At 22.7% G+C, this 16,436-nt stretch overlaps 4 protein-coding genes across 4 annotated transcripts; 2 read left to right on the forward strand and 2 right to left on the reverse strand.

Annotated features, from left to right (window-relative positions):
• Positions 1-1,200: 1,200 nt before the first annotated feature.
• Positions 1,201-2,241, reverse strand: PCHAS_0818000 (RNA-binding protein musashi, putative; the record flags this gene model as incomplete). The annotated part of the gene is made up of 1 exon (XM_733790.2): positions 1,201-2,241. One exon carries the CDS (start codon positions 2,239-2,241, stop codon positions 1,201-1,203), a length of 1,041 nt encoding a protein of 346 aa, XP_738883.2.
• A 4,573-nt stretch (positions 2,242-6,814) lies between these two features.
• PCHAS_0818100 (conserved Plasmodium protein, unknown function) lies at positions 6,815-6,961 on the forward strand (the record flags this gene model as incomplete). Its single annotated transcript, XM_016797880.1, has 1 exon — positions 6,815-6,961. One exon carries the CDS (start codon positions 6,815-6,817, stop codon positions 6,959-6,961), a length of 147 nt encoding a protein of 48 aa, XP_016653789.1.
• A 1,385-nt stretch (positions 6,962-8,346) lies between these two features.
• PCHAS_0818200 (zinc finger protein, putative) lies at positions 8,347-9,174 on the forward strand (the record flags this gene model as incomplete). Its single annotated transcript, XM_737279.2, has 1 exon — positions 8,347-9,174. One exon carries the CDS (start codon positions 8,347-8,349, stop codon positions 9,172-9,174), a length of 828 nt encoding a protein of 275 aa, XP_742372.2.
• A 401-nt stretch (positions 9,175-9,575) lies between these two features.
• On the reverse strand, positions 9,576-15,059 carry PCHAS_0818300 (merozoite organizing protein, putative; the record flags this gene model as incomplete). Its single annotated transcript, XM_728634.2, has 1 exon — positions 9,576-15,059. The coding sequence occupies one exon, from the start codon at positions 15,057-15,059 to the stop codon at positions 9,576-9,578; it is 5,484 nt and encodes a 1,827-aa protein (XP_733727.2).
• Between the last annotated feature and the right edge of the window lie 1,377 nt (positions 15,060-16,436).

Consider the following 16,436-nt stretch of genomic DNA (forward strand, 5'->3'; position numbering starts at 1 on the left):
TTTTTTTATTTTATACATAAAAAAATTACTTAAACCAATCAAAAAAATATATAAAATATGTATGCACTAACAAATCACGTTCTATTTTACAAACGCCCATATAAATCCGTTGCGTCACTTTTCCCCCTAATAATAAATAACCATTTTTATTTTTTTTTTTTTTTTTTCAAAATTTATGCGATTTTTTAATCGTATTTTTATCAACATATCTACCTAATTATACCCTCATGATTTTTTTATATTTAATACCCTATAGTATAAATGAATTATGCTTATATACCTCCATGTAGAAGCACGCTCACCCCTTTCATAATGTTGCAACGTTGAAACGGAAAATAAATGATTGGCGATTTCCATTTTGGGGGAATAGCAAAAAGTATAGCATTGCTATTGATGTTGTATAATGTAGAGAAAAATAACTCTTATAATGATGGTGACTTATAAACTTTTTAAATAAAAACAATCATATCATAATGCTTGCTTGTTTTTGCTTATAACTTGGCTATTTCCCTGTTTGTCTATAGCCAAATAAGAAAAGCATGTCGGCTTTTCAAAAAAAATGTATTACCTACGTAAATACATACGCAGAGATTGTGTGGATGATTTGCTATGATAGAATTTCGATATGGCTTTATTTAGTTTTATTCTATTACAAAGATATAAATAGTTATTATAACATGCAGTTTACAAATAATTTTTTTTTCCTGATATCACTTTATAGAACATAAACATATATAAGATTATAAAATAGCATCTATAATCGAATTATGCATATATTACATCATATAACCAAATTACAAAAAAAAATAGTAAAATTAAAAAAAAAAAAAAAAAAAAAAACATATAATAATAAACAAAAAGAAAGGTTATTATAATCTAGTGAATATAGTTAAGAAAAAAAAAAAAAAAAATTATGTGCAAATTTAAAAATTAATATATATATATATACCTCGGAAAACTCTTTAAAAAAAAGGAAAGAAACTTATTATATTTATATAATAAATACTCACATATAGACTTTTATACGTAAGTATATACATATATATAATTACACCTGCATGTGCGTGCATATACGCACCATATATATTTTGTAATAAAACATTTAAGGCGCGTCTTTATTTTATTTGACCCAACATCGTTTTATAAATCAAAAAATAATAGAATAATATATATGACGGGGCATATTATTTATAATATTTGTTAATATCTTGGGTTATTGTAAAATGCATTAAATGATTCTAAATTACCAGGATAATTAAATTGATAGCCATGTGGTATATTAGAGTATACATTCGGAACAAAAGAAACGGGATAATTAAAAGTATTAGTTGATTCATTTTCTCTATAATATACAGGTGCTCTTCTAGAAAAATTGTTGTTACGGTTATTCCCATTATTTTTTTGATAATAATTATAATTTTGATTTTTTTTTATATATGCTTGATTGTTTTGATATTTTTTATAATTCTGTGAAACGGCAAAATGTAAGAAAACAACTCTATTATCAATAATTCTTTCTGGTTGTTGCATAACTTTAAAAGCTTCTTTAGGTGATGAAAATGTTAAGAATCCATAGCCCTTTGATTTGCCTTCATTATCATGTATTATAACACATTCTTCAAGTTTTCCATATTTTTCAAAAATGTTTCTTAAAGTTGTTACATTTGTTTTTTGTGATAAATTTCTTACAAATAATTTATTTTGATAATGATCTGTAAATGGATCAGCTACTAATCGTACTTGCAAATCTTTGTTATCTAATGTATGATTACTTTTTAAACATTTCTGAACCGATTCGATATACTTAAATGTAACAAATCCATAACCCTTAGATCGGCCTTCTTTTTCTCTAACAATAATACCATCTTCTATTTCTCCAAATGTTTCAAAATATTTTAAAAATTGTTCATCTTTTGTACTAAATGGAATATTACGAACCATAAGTCTCCTAGTAGATGGAGAAGAGGTAACAGCCTCGTTACATTTATCACGTATATCTTCATGTATTGATGCAGCAGTTGCAAGTATATCAATTAATTGTTCTTTAGATAAAGGGGCTATTAATCGTCTAAGCTGTTCAACTTCGGATTCTTCATCTTTTATTTTCTTATCATTTAAATCTTGATCTTCTATAATATTATCATTATTGTCTTGTGACATATTTAAATTTGATGAATTATCACATTGGTTAACATCATTGATGTTATTATTATTATTGATACTACCGTTTTCTTCTTCCATTTTGCATTTATTTTGATTATACTTTTAAACTATTTTGAAATCCTCTAAGCGCGTATATTTAACGTACCTTTAAATTCTTTTATAAAACTTGAAACTATTATTTAATTTAAACGAATATATGTATATATTTATATGATAGGAGCGCCCAAAAAATATATCACCTATATGTTATAATATGTTGTTACAATTTATTTTAGAAATATATCAAATAAGTAGTTAAATATATATATAATAAAAAAATATTAATTTGTCCATATATTTTTTGCCTTTAATTCGTTTTCTTTCGAATAAGAGACCCTTATTAAATTGACGTACAAACATATATTTTCAATTGTCTATATACTTATAATATGTTTTGTTTCTTCATCAACTTAACTATATATAAATACAGAAGCTATAACGATTTGCGTGTATTTATTAATATGCTTATAGTACTAGTATTCTATAACGGGATATATATATATCAGTAGGTTATATAATATATGCATAAATACGGGCAGAATGTGTATACTTGATATTTTGTATTAATTTGATACGCTTACAAAAATAAGGTACTCTCTTAAATTATAATAATATATCTTGGGCTTGTATATGTAAATATGTATACCGTATATATATATATTTTTATAATTATGACTATCAAATAAAATAATAAAATCAATTAATAACTACATTCAAAATGTTGCACGTATGAATAACAAAAATAAAAGAAATTTGCTACAAAATCGTAGAAAAAATTAATCAAAAAATAACAGAAATAAAAAAAAATAATAACAAAATTAAAAAAAAATAACAGAAATAAAAAAAAAATAACAAAATTAAAAAAAAAAAAAAAATACAAAGAAAATTTATAGCAGAAATTAATCAAAAAAAAAACAGAAATCAATCACAAAAATAACAGAAATAAAAAAAAATAATAAAAGAGTGTGAAAAATAGGCAAAAGGAAACTAATTAATATAATCGTAAATTATTTATATATTCATAAAATTGTTCATAAACTATTTATTATATATACAAATGTAAATATTAATATTGTATTATATAATCACACATAATATATATATATCATAATTTATAACAAAACATCAACATAAATTAACTATTACAAATTAGGCCTGCTTGTTTTTAAAAAGACTATTAAATAAATAGTGTAATCACACAATAATCTTTACTTATATATTAAGTAAAATAAAAAAAAAAAAGTATTAGTAATAGAAAATACGAAGATATTCAAATATAAAATTTATATTAAATATATATATAATATATATTTTATTATATATAATAAAAATATATTAACAATATTGCATATAATTATATCACTTGGGGCAATTAACAAAACTTATTATTTATATATATTTTATTGTACATATTATATTATAGTATTTGTGCATTATTATATTTTTTTTTCTAAGCTAAATATAAAATCATAAATGGTATAGTATTATGATAAATTAAAAAAAATTCGGAAGGTAAGCAAAATAATATACATAAATATATATAAGGCGGTCAGGTCAGGTCATCCACTATTCATAGGTAAAGTCTCTAAACGTACATTGATTAAATTATGAATAGTTAACGTTCTTAGTAACAAGTATATAGCATATATTATATATATATATATTATGTATTTTTTTCGTCTTTTGAATTCTCTATAAGATCAATAATAAATATATCCATAAAATTTAATATTATACATATATAGCATAAATAAATATATTAAATGCATAAGTATAAACATATACATAAATATAATTATATACAACTTAAATATAACATTAAAATCGGGTAATAAAATATTCGTTAAAGCGTAGTTCCTCTCAAAAAAATATATAAAGTAAAAAACGCAGGAAAGAAAGAAGCAAGGAAGGAAGAAAGAATAATCCCTTTTAAACAATCATATAAAACAAAAAAAGATATGATTACTTACAATTTCCATTACCTTTTACGTAGCAAACAATATGACATCCTTTTATACAAAACTCATAAAAGTACAAGCAACGTGCTTTTCTACATTTAACAAAAAAATGCGCAAAGAATGAAAAAACGTATATGGAAAACAAAATATGTTTAAAAATATAAAACGAAATATATTTTTTACGTGAAATAATTATATAAAAAAAAATATATTTTTTTTTCTTTTTTTAAATAATTATCTTCAAAATACGCAGTTCTTTTTTTTTTTAATATATATAATTATATAGGGTAATTAATTAATAAAAAAACCGTGCATGTTTTTTTTTTTATTTTTATCCCTACTTTAAAAATACAACTGCATGCTTTTTTAAATATATATACAAATTATATACAAAAAAATATACGTATATTATATATATATAATATATATAATGTATATATACTATCATATATATTTTTTTATTAGCTATATATACGATATATATTATATATTATATATAATAATTTTTATTTAAGTAATATAATAGCCCTTTAATCTCATATAAATAATTTAATCTATAAACTAAACTACCATATTATTAACTAAAAGAAAAAGAATCTATACTATAATAATATTGTATAAGCAAATAATTATATAAACATATAAAATTAATTAAAAATATTCTATATTATATATGCATAATATTTGTAAAATATGTATTATCATTATATGTGTAATATATATAGTAATTCTCTAACCCTTTAATTCTTTGCTATTTTTCTATTCTTCTTTTTAACCCCATTATACTAATAATTGATTTTTTATCAATTTTTTTTTTTTTTTTTGAATTTAAAAATTTCTATACCACCTGTATTTATACAAGCTTTGTGACAATAAGAATTAAAAATAAAAATTAATATGTTTTTTTGAAATAAATTACTTAAATAAATACAATTCATCTACAAAGTATATCCGTATATAGGCGTATGCTATTCATCAATATTGTTAAACGAAATATAAAAAATAAAAATATTTATATACCTTTGAATTATTTATAAAGGGAAAATATACGCCATTCCCATTTATATATATAAGCCTATGATATTATTTAACACCATTCGTTGTACAATTTAATTAGATTAATGTTAGTAAGACGAAAAATAAAGAAGTTCACACATAAAATATAGGTTCCGTTCTCATAAGTATATTGCATTACTCTCATATATAACTTTTATTTCACATAGTTATAAAAAGACATATATAATGAAAAGATGCAAACATATAGCAACCTTTTGTTATGACTATATTAAATTTTTAAGAAACCTATTTTTTTATAATAATAACATATAGATATTTGTAACAGAATAAACCATATTTATCAAATAATAATATATCCCTATCTTCTACTCTAATTGTTTTATATACTTTTTTTAAATTGGTGCATATAACTTAATGAATTTCCGTTTTGTTTATCAACAAAATATGCATGTTCATTTAAGTATGGGGCATACAAATTATAATTACATGAAAAGTATGCTATTTGAAAACATTTCAACAAATTTATCGTTGAATAAGAATTGTTTATATGTTTTTTTCAAAAATTATTAAGGGTTTCACTATTTGTAGTGTGTAGTAAAAAGCGTATATAAATATTATGCATATATATGCATATATATATGTGTGTCTTTGCTAAATATTGGGCATAATACAGCTTTGCCTTATTGACCTACAAATTTGTTATATCTCAAAACAAATAAAACTGGAAAATAAGCAATAAAACAGTTTTGATCTTATACTAGTGTTTATAATATTGCATATTGTGCATGGTTTATATATGCAATTTATGCGGTATATAGGTTATATTTTTTTTATAAAAAATTATCATTATTTTATTTAAAAAAACATTAAAACAATGAATTAACAAAAAATCATATAATAAAATGTTTACTATTTATTTGATAACAAATTATAAGGGGAATTATGGAAAAGGAAAATAGTTTAATTATGTACTTAAAAAAATTATTTATTATTTTTTTTTTCCATAAGCCTATCAAAAAAATATGTATAGAGAAGTTACGCTTTATATTATAATGGCTATACGGCACGCATAAACATAAACTATTTATTATGTATGTAATATTGTATATATAATATTATTTATATTATTTATTTGCGCATGTATTATATATACGATTATGAAAGGCATTGTGCTTATTTCGTAAAGCCAAGCTTAAGTGCATTTCCGTGTACTTTTTTTGTACAAAATATGCATTTCCAAAAAAGGTATTATATATCCTTAACCTAGGATTTATTAAACAGTAGGCTTTAATTTAAGAAAAAAAAATAATAACACAATTTTTGTAAATAAAGGATATTACGTAAATTTATGAGTATAAATATATCTTAATTTTAAACTAAATAGTACGCACAATTTTATAAAGCAAGTGCATATATTTATATATATACAAATGAAAAGTCATATTAAAATAAAAGGGGAATAAATTAATATAATACATATTTATTATATCGAGTGAGGGTTTATTAGTACATAATTGAAGATTTGCCATATTTTAATTGCTATAAATTTTTCAGCATTTTCAACATTTTCAACATTTTCAACATTTTCAACATTTTCAGCATTTCCAACATTTCCAGCTTGCTCAACTTTTTTAAAAATGTTTTTGCTAAAAAACGAAAGCGAAGAATCCCCAAAGGAAATACTAATAAATGAATTGAAATATAAAATCCGCATATTATCAGGAATTGTTTTTGTTATAAGGGCAATACCAGCAGTGTTGAATTTGTTTAGCTCAAAGGAATAAAATACGAAGAAGAAAATACGATAACCAAACAGTGCAAAGTATACAACGATGGAGAAACAACTATGGAATGCAGAAGAAAAGGCCTACATAATTATATAACTTCTTTAAAATTATAATTAGTAGAAATACAAAATGGAAAATATAGCCTATTGACATAATATATACTACAGTACAAATGCTTGTACGTACATGAGCATGGACTGGATATGGTAACGTATGCGATTTATTATTAGGAAAATTTTCATATTACTATTATATTTAAAACTTAAATTTTTACAAAGATGAATAAAAATAATATAATTTAGAACAGATTATTAGACTGGTGTGATTATGCAAGAGTATTAAGTTGAAACTGATATATGTCTTTACATTTATTTTTTATTTTTTTATTTTTTTTTAATTATATTCTTTTTCTATTTAAAATGTTTTCGAAAAAGGGTATGCATTTTTTGGTAAGTGTGCCTATAGTCTTATTATGTTAATTTTACATTTTTATTTGTTCAGTCTGTTGGGCCCAATTTTTTCATAATAGTTGCATAAATAGCTATTGCCACCTTTTTTAAAACCTTACTAATGTTTTACATATTTTTTTTTTTAACACAACCGAAAAATAATTAAAACCAAAAAATATAAATTATATATAATGCTATATTTATATAAATCAATATATCAATATTATATATATTTAAAATTGTAAATAAGCTAAATGTCTGTTACATTTTGAATTTTTTACATATATAATAAATTTTTATTTTGATCGATTTTATTATTATTTTTTTTTTTTTTTGGAAATGAATTTATTATTATAAATATGCATATAAAATTTAAAAGGGGGTATTTTTTTTTCGTTTTTTAATATTTTATTAACAGAATTGGTTAATTTATGAAAAAATTAAAAAAGTATTTCATTTTATCATAAATCGTGATATAAAATTTATGTATTTTTGCTTAAAAGCCAAAAGAATAAAAAAATAAATATTTTATATTCACGTATTCCAAACCCACTTATTAGTTAACAGATTTATTCATGTATTGGTTGAAAATGGGATATACAATGCGAATTTAAAATGAGAAAAAATCATAATTGAAAAATAAAAAAAATAACCCAAGGTTAATCTGTATCATAAGAGGCAAAGAGAGGACATACCTAAAACCAAACATTGAGCTTGCTAATATATACCATATATGCATAATATCTTTGCATATGTATGCCCATTAATTATTTTAAAAGACCTTCTGTACGTATGAATGCATAAATTGTATATTAGGAATGAGGAGGAACCAATCATTACGCTCAAAGAAAATTATAATATAAAATTTTATTGGGGCTAGTATATGATACATTGTTATATATATATAACATAGGATAATACAGAAGCCACAAAATGGATGGCAACTTTTATTACAACGAATATAATAACATAGATAGTTATGCAAATAATTTTACTGAAAATGATTATATGAATAGTAATGGAAATTATGAAAATTATTGCAAAGGATACAATGAATTTGAAAATGAAATTCACATGTATGAAGAAAATGCTGAAGATGACCCAAAGGCCTATAGTTGCCCCTCAACCGGTACAAACAATAATCCCATAGTATGTTCTGGAAATATAAATAATGACACTACTATGAATAGAAATGATGATAGTATGCCTATCGATTCAAGGTGCAATCCTTCAGATGGAAAAATAAATTATAATAGCTCTAATAATGACATTACTCATAATAGAAAGAGAAAAGGACAAACTGACGAAACTAATAATAAAAAACATAAACGAAGAAGTTCTTGTATAATCTGTTCAAAAAATTGTACCAAATATAAATTTGCATGTTGTCGTGAATACTATTGTTCATTAGTATGTTATAGAACTCATAATACAAAAGAATGTTTTGAAAAAAATAAAAAAAATCCCGATAAAACTAATTCCAATCAAAATAGTGGATTTAATTCAGAATGTCATCAAACTCGACAAACAAATGGTACAGACAATGCAGATAATACAGAACCCGTTTTGTTATCAGAGGAACAGAAAAATAGATTAAAGGATGATTTAGCACTTCGATTATTATTAAAAAATAATTATGTTCGTTCCATTTTTAAACAATTTACTATATCCAAAGATAAAATTACATACTTATCTCATTACATAAATGACCCAACCATTGTTCAAGTGATTGATCATATCATGAAAACGATAGACTGTTAAAATGGGATGAAGAAAAGTCGAAAGTGATAAGAAAGTCATCGCGACATTACCTATATATCGATGCTGTTACAAAACATATTGTTTTTATTAAACCGTGGGAGGCACATACATGTGCATACTACTACATTTTTATAGTATACCTTTTTTTTATCATTTTTCTGTTTTATTATTTTACTAATTTATTGATTTTTTTTTGTTTTAAATAACTTATTTTAAACTAGTTTTAAACACTTAAAGCATACATAAAAAAATGCATCATAAATGATGTGAATAATATGAAAGATTGCAAATAAAACTTTTTGCAATAGGATTGTGGGGATAGGAATAAAATAAAATATCCCTGATTTAGGAATCATTTTCAAAGAATAACACGCATTAAATTTGCATATATATATATGTACTTACTTTGAAATAACATGTGTATAGCTCGTTCTTTTGAGCTTGTTGAGGCGCCTAAAGGTCATAGCCGTTGAATCATTACTATTTGAACTACTACAACTATTGTTATCATTTATATCAGATTCATCTTTGTCACTATTATATTCGATGGAACTTGAATTTTCACTTTTAATAGGTGTATCCTCACTAGATGTTAAATTAAGATCATATAATTTATTATTTTTTATTTCTTTATCTATACTAGATAAATTATTATTTTTTTTCTGAACAGATAGTCTCAAACTACTACGCCTTGTATTATATACTTTATTGCCATTTGTTTGTGGTGAATTTTTTCTATTGTCATTTTGTTCATTATCATTTTCTGCAGCGCCATTGCTATTTACAAAATTCGAAGTATCCATATTTTTATCTTCATTATTGTGGATAACAGATTTAGGATTAGACATCACATTTTGAGATTCAAATAGGGCATCATCATTATTAATTTCAAATTCTTTTTCCATTTCCATTTCGAACTCTGTATCCTTAAAATTTTGGGTTTCTAATTGTCTATCGTCATTATGGTTATTGTTTATGTCTTGTTTAGTTCTTGCCCTTTTAATCATTTCATCATTCGCTCTGACAGTAGTTCGAACAGTTTCAAAGGAATTTTTATTTTTATTATTTTTGATATTACATGAATTAATTTGATTTAAAATATCATCTATTGTCATTCTTTCATTGTTATGGAAAGTTGTCCTTGGGACAATTGGATAAGAAAATGTTCTTGATGTAATATTTTCAATATAGTTAGAATAATTTATAATAATTTCTTCATAGATATTTTCTTCCTTTAATGAATTAAATTCATTTAAATTTAAAAGATTTTCATTTGTAATATGTTCGTCATTTTTTTCTTCTTTTTCAACTGTATCCATAGTATCATCATTTTCAACATTGTTTTGATTATTAGTTATTAGATTTTTTTTTATAAAATAATTTTTAGTTTGTTCTATTTTTTTATCTATTGTTTCTTTTAATACTTCACAATATCTAATTTCATTTCTTGATTTTAAAATATCAGATGAATGCATACAAAAATTTATGAGCACATAGAATGTTTTTAAATCCTTTAAAGCAGTATTTACATTTTTTTGTGCATTTTTAAAAAAAATAGTTGAATTTTCTTTATTATTTTCTGTTTCATTATTTTCTCCTTCAATTCCATCAATACAATCTGCAAGTAAATCTGTTTCTCCGTTTTCTGAATCACTACCATCATTTTCTGTGTTATTAACTTTGTCTGTATTATTATTTACTTGTTTTTTTTTACGCCCTCTTTTTTTAACTTCTTTATTTTGATAACCATTTGCTTTAGTAACATTTTTCATTTCTTTTATATTATGGAAGAGATATATTTGAATAATTTTATAAACAAGTTGTATAATATTTGATCGGCTAGTTAATTCTATTCCCTTTTCAATAATAATTAATAATATCCATTTAATATATTTTGGAAAGTTTGAACATAAAAATTCGATATTAGCTTTATGTAAAATTGTAAATATCATAAATGTTAATATATTTGTAAAATTCGTTGTTTTCAATTTATATTTTAATACCCCTTCACTAGTCTTAATAATTATGTCTTCCAGTGTGTAGTGAAAGACTAACATGTTTGTATTACTCATTGATGGGTACATTGAAAAAATTGATAATAAAAACATTTTATCATGACAATTAATATTAGTAATATTGTATGTACTTATTTTTTTAAAATCCTGAACACAGTTATAAGTCGATGGAGACAATAAAAAACACATTTCAAAAAGTGCTCTTAATTTGCCAGATGAATTTCTTATTAATAAATATAAAGCATCATTATTTAAATGATAAATATAGTTTCCTAGATATTCGGTTAATAATAATTTACAACAGACACGTAAAGAAATGGATTGAATATATTTACTTGTATTTGCAGAACCAAATAAATAATCCCATAAATTTTCAATTGCTTCTATAATTAATTTATCATTACCTAAATGTGGATGTGTCATTAATAAATCACCTAACACACATATATATATTTCACATCTCAATGTATTTATTTCTAACTTTTCTAATAATTCTTTATAATCATACCATGCATTTTGATTTGTTGCAAAATAATTTAATAAACCTTCATTAGGTGGATTATATTCATAAAAAATACTATTTCCTACTTTTCCCTCTTCATTATCTATTTTTTTTTTCCCTCCAATTTGAGTATCCTCATCAATGCTATAATTTCCACCGTTTCCTATTCGTCCATCAAGTTGATTCATTATATCCATACTCGCTTTTTTGTATATATTTGGATATATATCTTCATGTACCTTTTCAATATTTAATAAACAATTATTTAAAACTTCACATGTATCTACAATAGCTGTTTTATATGCATAAATCTGTTTTTTTAATTCATCATCATTATTAATAAACATACACCAATTACCTAAACATTTAGACACAATTATATCATAAAATTGGTCTTCAATTTCTTTATCATCCCATTCTGGCATTATAGAACAGCAAAAATTTAAAGCTGGTAATAAAAGTTCATTTGGAAATTCTCTCAAACCTGGATCAAATGAACAATGGGATTTACTTTTACATAAAAAGCATTCTAAAATGAATAAAATACGTAACCATCTTCTTTTTAATTCTAATCTCAGCAATCCTAACATTGTTATTTGCTTTAAAAATATTTGTGTGTTCATAATAATTTGCTCATGAAAAACTGAAATTACATTTTCATCTGACTGGTTTAAAGCAGTATTATCAGAAATATGGTTATTCGCTTCATTACTTTTTTGTATGCTTTCACTATTTCTTTCACGTTCCATTTCGGTTAAATCTTTTATCTTAGCTTCGGTTACATCAAGTTTGTGTTGCATTTTTTTACACAATAATAATAAATGTTCTATAGACAATGTATTTAAATTTTTCTTACGAATAATATCAAATATAACATCATTTTCTACATTCATAATATTGGTAAATGTTAAACTAAGTGAATTTCTTTTTTCTTCTTCTTTATTTTTTTGTTCTATACCATTAATTCCTTGAATCATATCAGTGCTATTCCTTTTTTTTTTATTTCGTTTATTTTCTAATTCATCAGAATTCATTTCTCTCTTTTCTTGTTCAATTAATCTGCGTCTTCTTTCGCATGGACTAAGATCCTCATCTTCTTCTCCATCTGCACTTTCAGTAATGTTAATTTTATTATCCATAAATGCAGAATCGTTATCTGGATTTTCAAATGGTTCTTTAATTTCAGATATAATTGTTAAAATATGATTTGTAAAGTTGATTTCTATTTCATTACGGTTTAAATTTTTATATTTAATATATATCATTTGCTTTAGTAGTTCAAGGCATGAGTATATATAACTGTTACTTAGCCAATAAGCACATGTTATATGTCCTTTTTGAAGTTTGTAATAATTTACTCCTGTATTATTTAACATACATTTTATTATAATTTCTCTTAATGGTCCTTTTAATAATATAGTAGAACAGCATTGTAAAATTTTTTCCACCTGATATATTTCAATTATATCTAGATATTTACATAATAAAAGTAAATTTTTAATATTACAAATATATTGATAATTTTCATTAATATTATCTTCATTTATTAGTACATATTCATATGGACACGATTTATTATCATTTTGTTTTGCTTCGTTCGAATCAGAATTTATATCATTTTCATCAAATTCTTGATTCATCATTTTTACAGCCCTATAATAAATACACTTATCACAATAATTATCATCAAATTTCGAAGTCTGAATAAAATTTTGTTTTCTATTTTCTTCCAACTGTTTAATATCTATTTTATTTTTTCCACAAGTACATATCATATTAACATTTTCTTCTTGATCTCTTTTATCATTTTCAACACAATTAATATAATTTTTTCTACTATAATATAGCTTTTCATTAAATTTGCTTAAATTTAAATAGTAATAAATAGTATTAACTACATTTAATGCATCTATTTTTTCTTTTTCTTGTTCTGTTGAAAAATGTTGTACATAAATTCTAAACATATACAACTCTGCTGTGTTTAAAGAAAACAAATTATTTACACAATTGTTGAACCACTCTTCATTAAATGGTCCTGTATTTTCAATATTGTCTTTTTCGATATCTTCAAGCTCGTTAATATTTTCACTAGTTTTATCATTTTTGTTGTTTTCTTTTTCTTCTAGATTATCATTAATACTTTTAAAATCTTCATAAGTTGATCTATACCCTTGTTTAACATCACTAAAATCCATACTCATCGTTTTTATAGAACCCTTTTTTACATTATGTAGATGCATCTTACATATTTGTTCAACAATAATATCGTTGTCTATATCACTGCTAATTAGATGTAACAATAGATTCTCTACTTTATCATCAAATAGTTGAACCCAATGTAGAATCATATTATAGCAACTATCTCTAACTGATTTGTCTTTATCATTAAGACCAGATAATAATAATTCAAATTTCATATCAGATGGAATATAAAAATAATAATTTTTTAATTTCTCATAAATAGCTATACGAACATTGTGATTTATATCATTAATTCTAACAAGAAAAACTTTTAAAATTACTAGCAGTTCATAATTATTTCCACCTGTTGTTGTATCACCAGCATTCGTAACATCATCAACACTGATTGATATATTTCTTATTGCATTTATTCTAACATTATTATTTGTATCATCAAGACATTTTAAATAGCTAGCTCGAGTATTGAAATCTTGAAATGGTTCCAAAATATTTAAACATAAAATTCGAATATTATGATCTTTATCATTAAGAAGTGATAAAAATATATTAACATGTTTTTTACATAATTTATTTGATACATCTATTTGTAATGCACATGCTTTTTTAACTAAGCATTTTATAACTTTACATAAGTTTATTCTTTGTTTTTTATCTTTTAGAAATATATTATCTAATAATCTATTCCACAATTTTGTTATTAATTCATATTCCTGTACAAAATCATCAGAACTATCAAGCCCACCATTGTTCATTCGTTTTCTTTGTTTATTTTTTTTTTCACTTTGTAATATATCACAATAATATAATATATCAAATAAAAATTCCATAATTTTATTAAAATTATCATCTTTTTCACTTCCTTTTATTATATTTAAAATTATTCTAGAACATAATTCATATATACAATATTCATTGATGTATCTCTTTCTTTTAGGATCATATACATCCCCCTTTATTATATTTTTCAATATGTCTTTTATATATGAAAAACATGTTTCTCCATCATATTTATTTGTATATACATAATATATAGTTCTTACAATATTTTGAATATGTATATTATCATTTTTTATTTTTAATTCTGTTAAGTTTGATAAATGATCATTATTATTTTTACTGACTTTTTTATCAGCATACCCCTTTTTTAATTTATGATAATTCATCATTTTGCCTGTCTGTGGATGTTCTGTTTTCTTTTTTTTTCATTTCAAAATATGCATATACATATGCAGCTATATAAATGGTTATACTACGTGTACAAGATATGTGGGTTTACTTTCCTATAAATTATGTGCATGTGCTTGTCTATCTAGGCCCTTCGAATTTATATACTCTACTCAATGCTTTTGTTTAGTTTGATAAAATTCCCAAGTGTGTATAATTCACACACAGTATGCAAGCAATTCTGAACTTCTTTTAAATTAACTAACACAATTTATTCCTTAAGTTTGTGAAAGAGGAACAAAAAATAATAAACAATTAAATATATAAATATCTAACTGAATATTTTTGCAATTCCTTTTTCATTAGTTACTGCAAGGAATGCATAAATTTATTTTTTTCTCTCGTTTTTTTTTTATTTTTTCTTTTTTCTTGTAAGGAAAAAGGAAACTGAATGGCATTCGTCTAACAAATGGATAAAAGAGAAAACATATCAAATGCAATCAGTTAAAAAATACAAATTTTGTATGCCCCTTTTTTAACTACAATTTAATATATGCTTTCATTAATCCATTTTAACTCTCTTCATTTCGTGACTTTTTATTATTATTATTTTTTATGGTATAACTATTTCATAATTTATATTATTCAACATATAAAAATTTTGTTAAGACTTATTTTTTTTTCCTGATTTACACTTTTACTCTTCTTTTAATATTCTCTCAAATTGATAATACAAAAAAAATATATAAATATGCTTTTTTTTTCAACTATATCAATAAAATGCTTCCAAAAAATATTCTTAAATATATATATACAATTTTTTATTGATAAGCATATGCATATTTATGATTTGCGTAAATGTGAAATGTGTAAATGGCATACCTTATAATTACCATAATGTGTTTGATTTAATTTAAAAAAAAAATTATTATAAAATTGTATAATCCTCTATCATTAAAAACATAAAACAAACTGCTTATAATTGTTATCAATTAAAAAGGTTGTGATAAAGTTAATAAAAAAAATATACGTATACAGTAACAAATGGAAATTACCAAGTAATATTAGTTCATGTGCATTTTCGTTAAAATTAATTTAAAAAAAAATATAAATAACTATAAATTTATGAAAAATACAAAATATTTTTCATATTTCATAAAAAAGCAAATTCAAAAAAATAATATAAATTTTATAAATTAAAAAAAATTTTTAAGCTTAAAAAAATATACACCCCCCTCAAAGAGGAGTTATCATACGCATGCACATTGTCAATGTTACATATGATGCAAACAATTTGTTTCGTTAAAAGTCATTTTATAATAAATATAAAAAGACATGCTTCTTTAAAAAAGATGAACCTTCTCTGAGGAAGCAGTTTT

This window comes from Plasmodium chabaudi, assembly GCF_900002335.3.
Source record: "Plasmodium chabaudi chabaudi strain AS genome assembly, chromosome: 8".
Classification (NCBI taxonomy): Eukaryota; Apicomplexa; class Aconoidasida; order Haemosporida; family Plasmodiidae; genus Plasmodium; species Plasmodium chabaudi.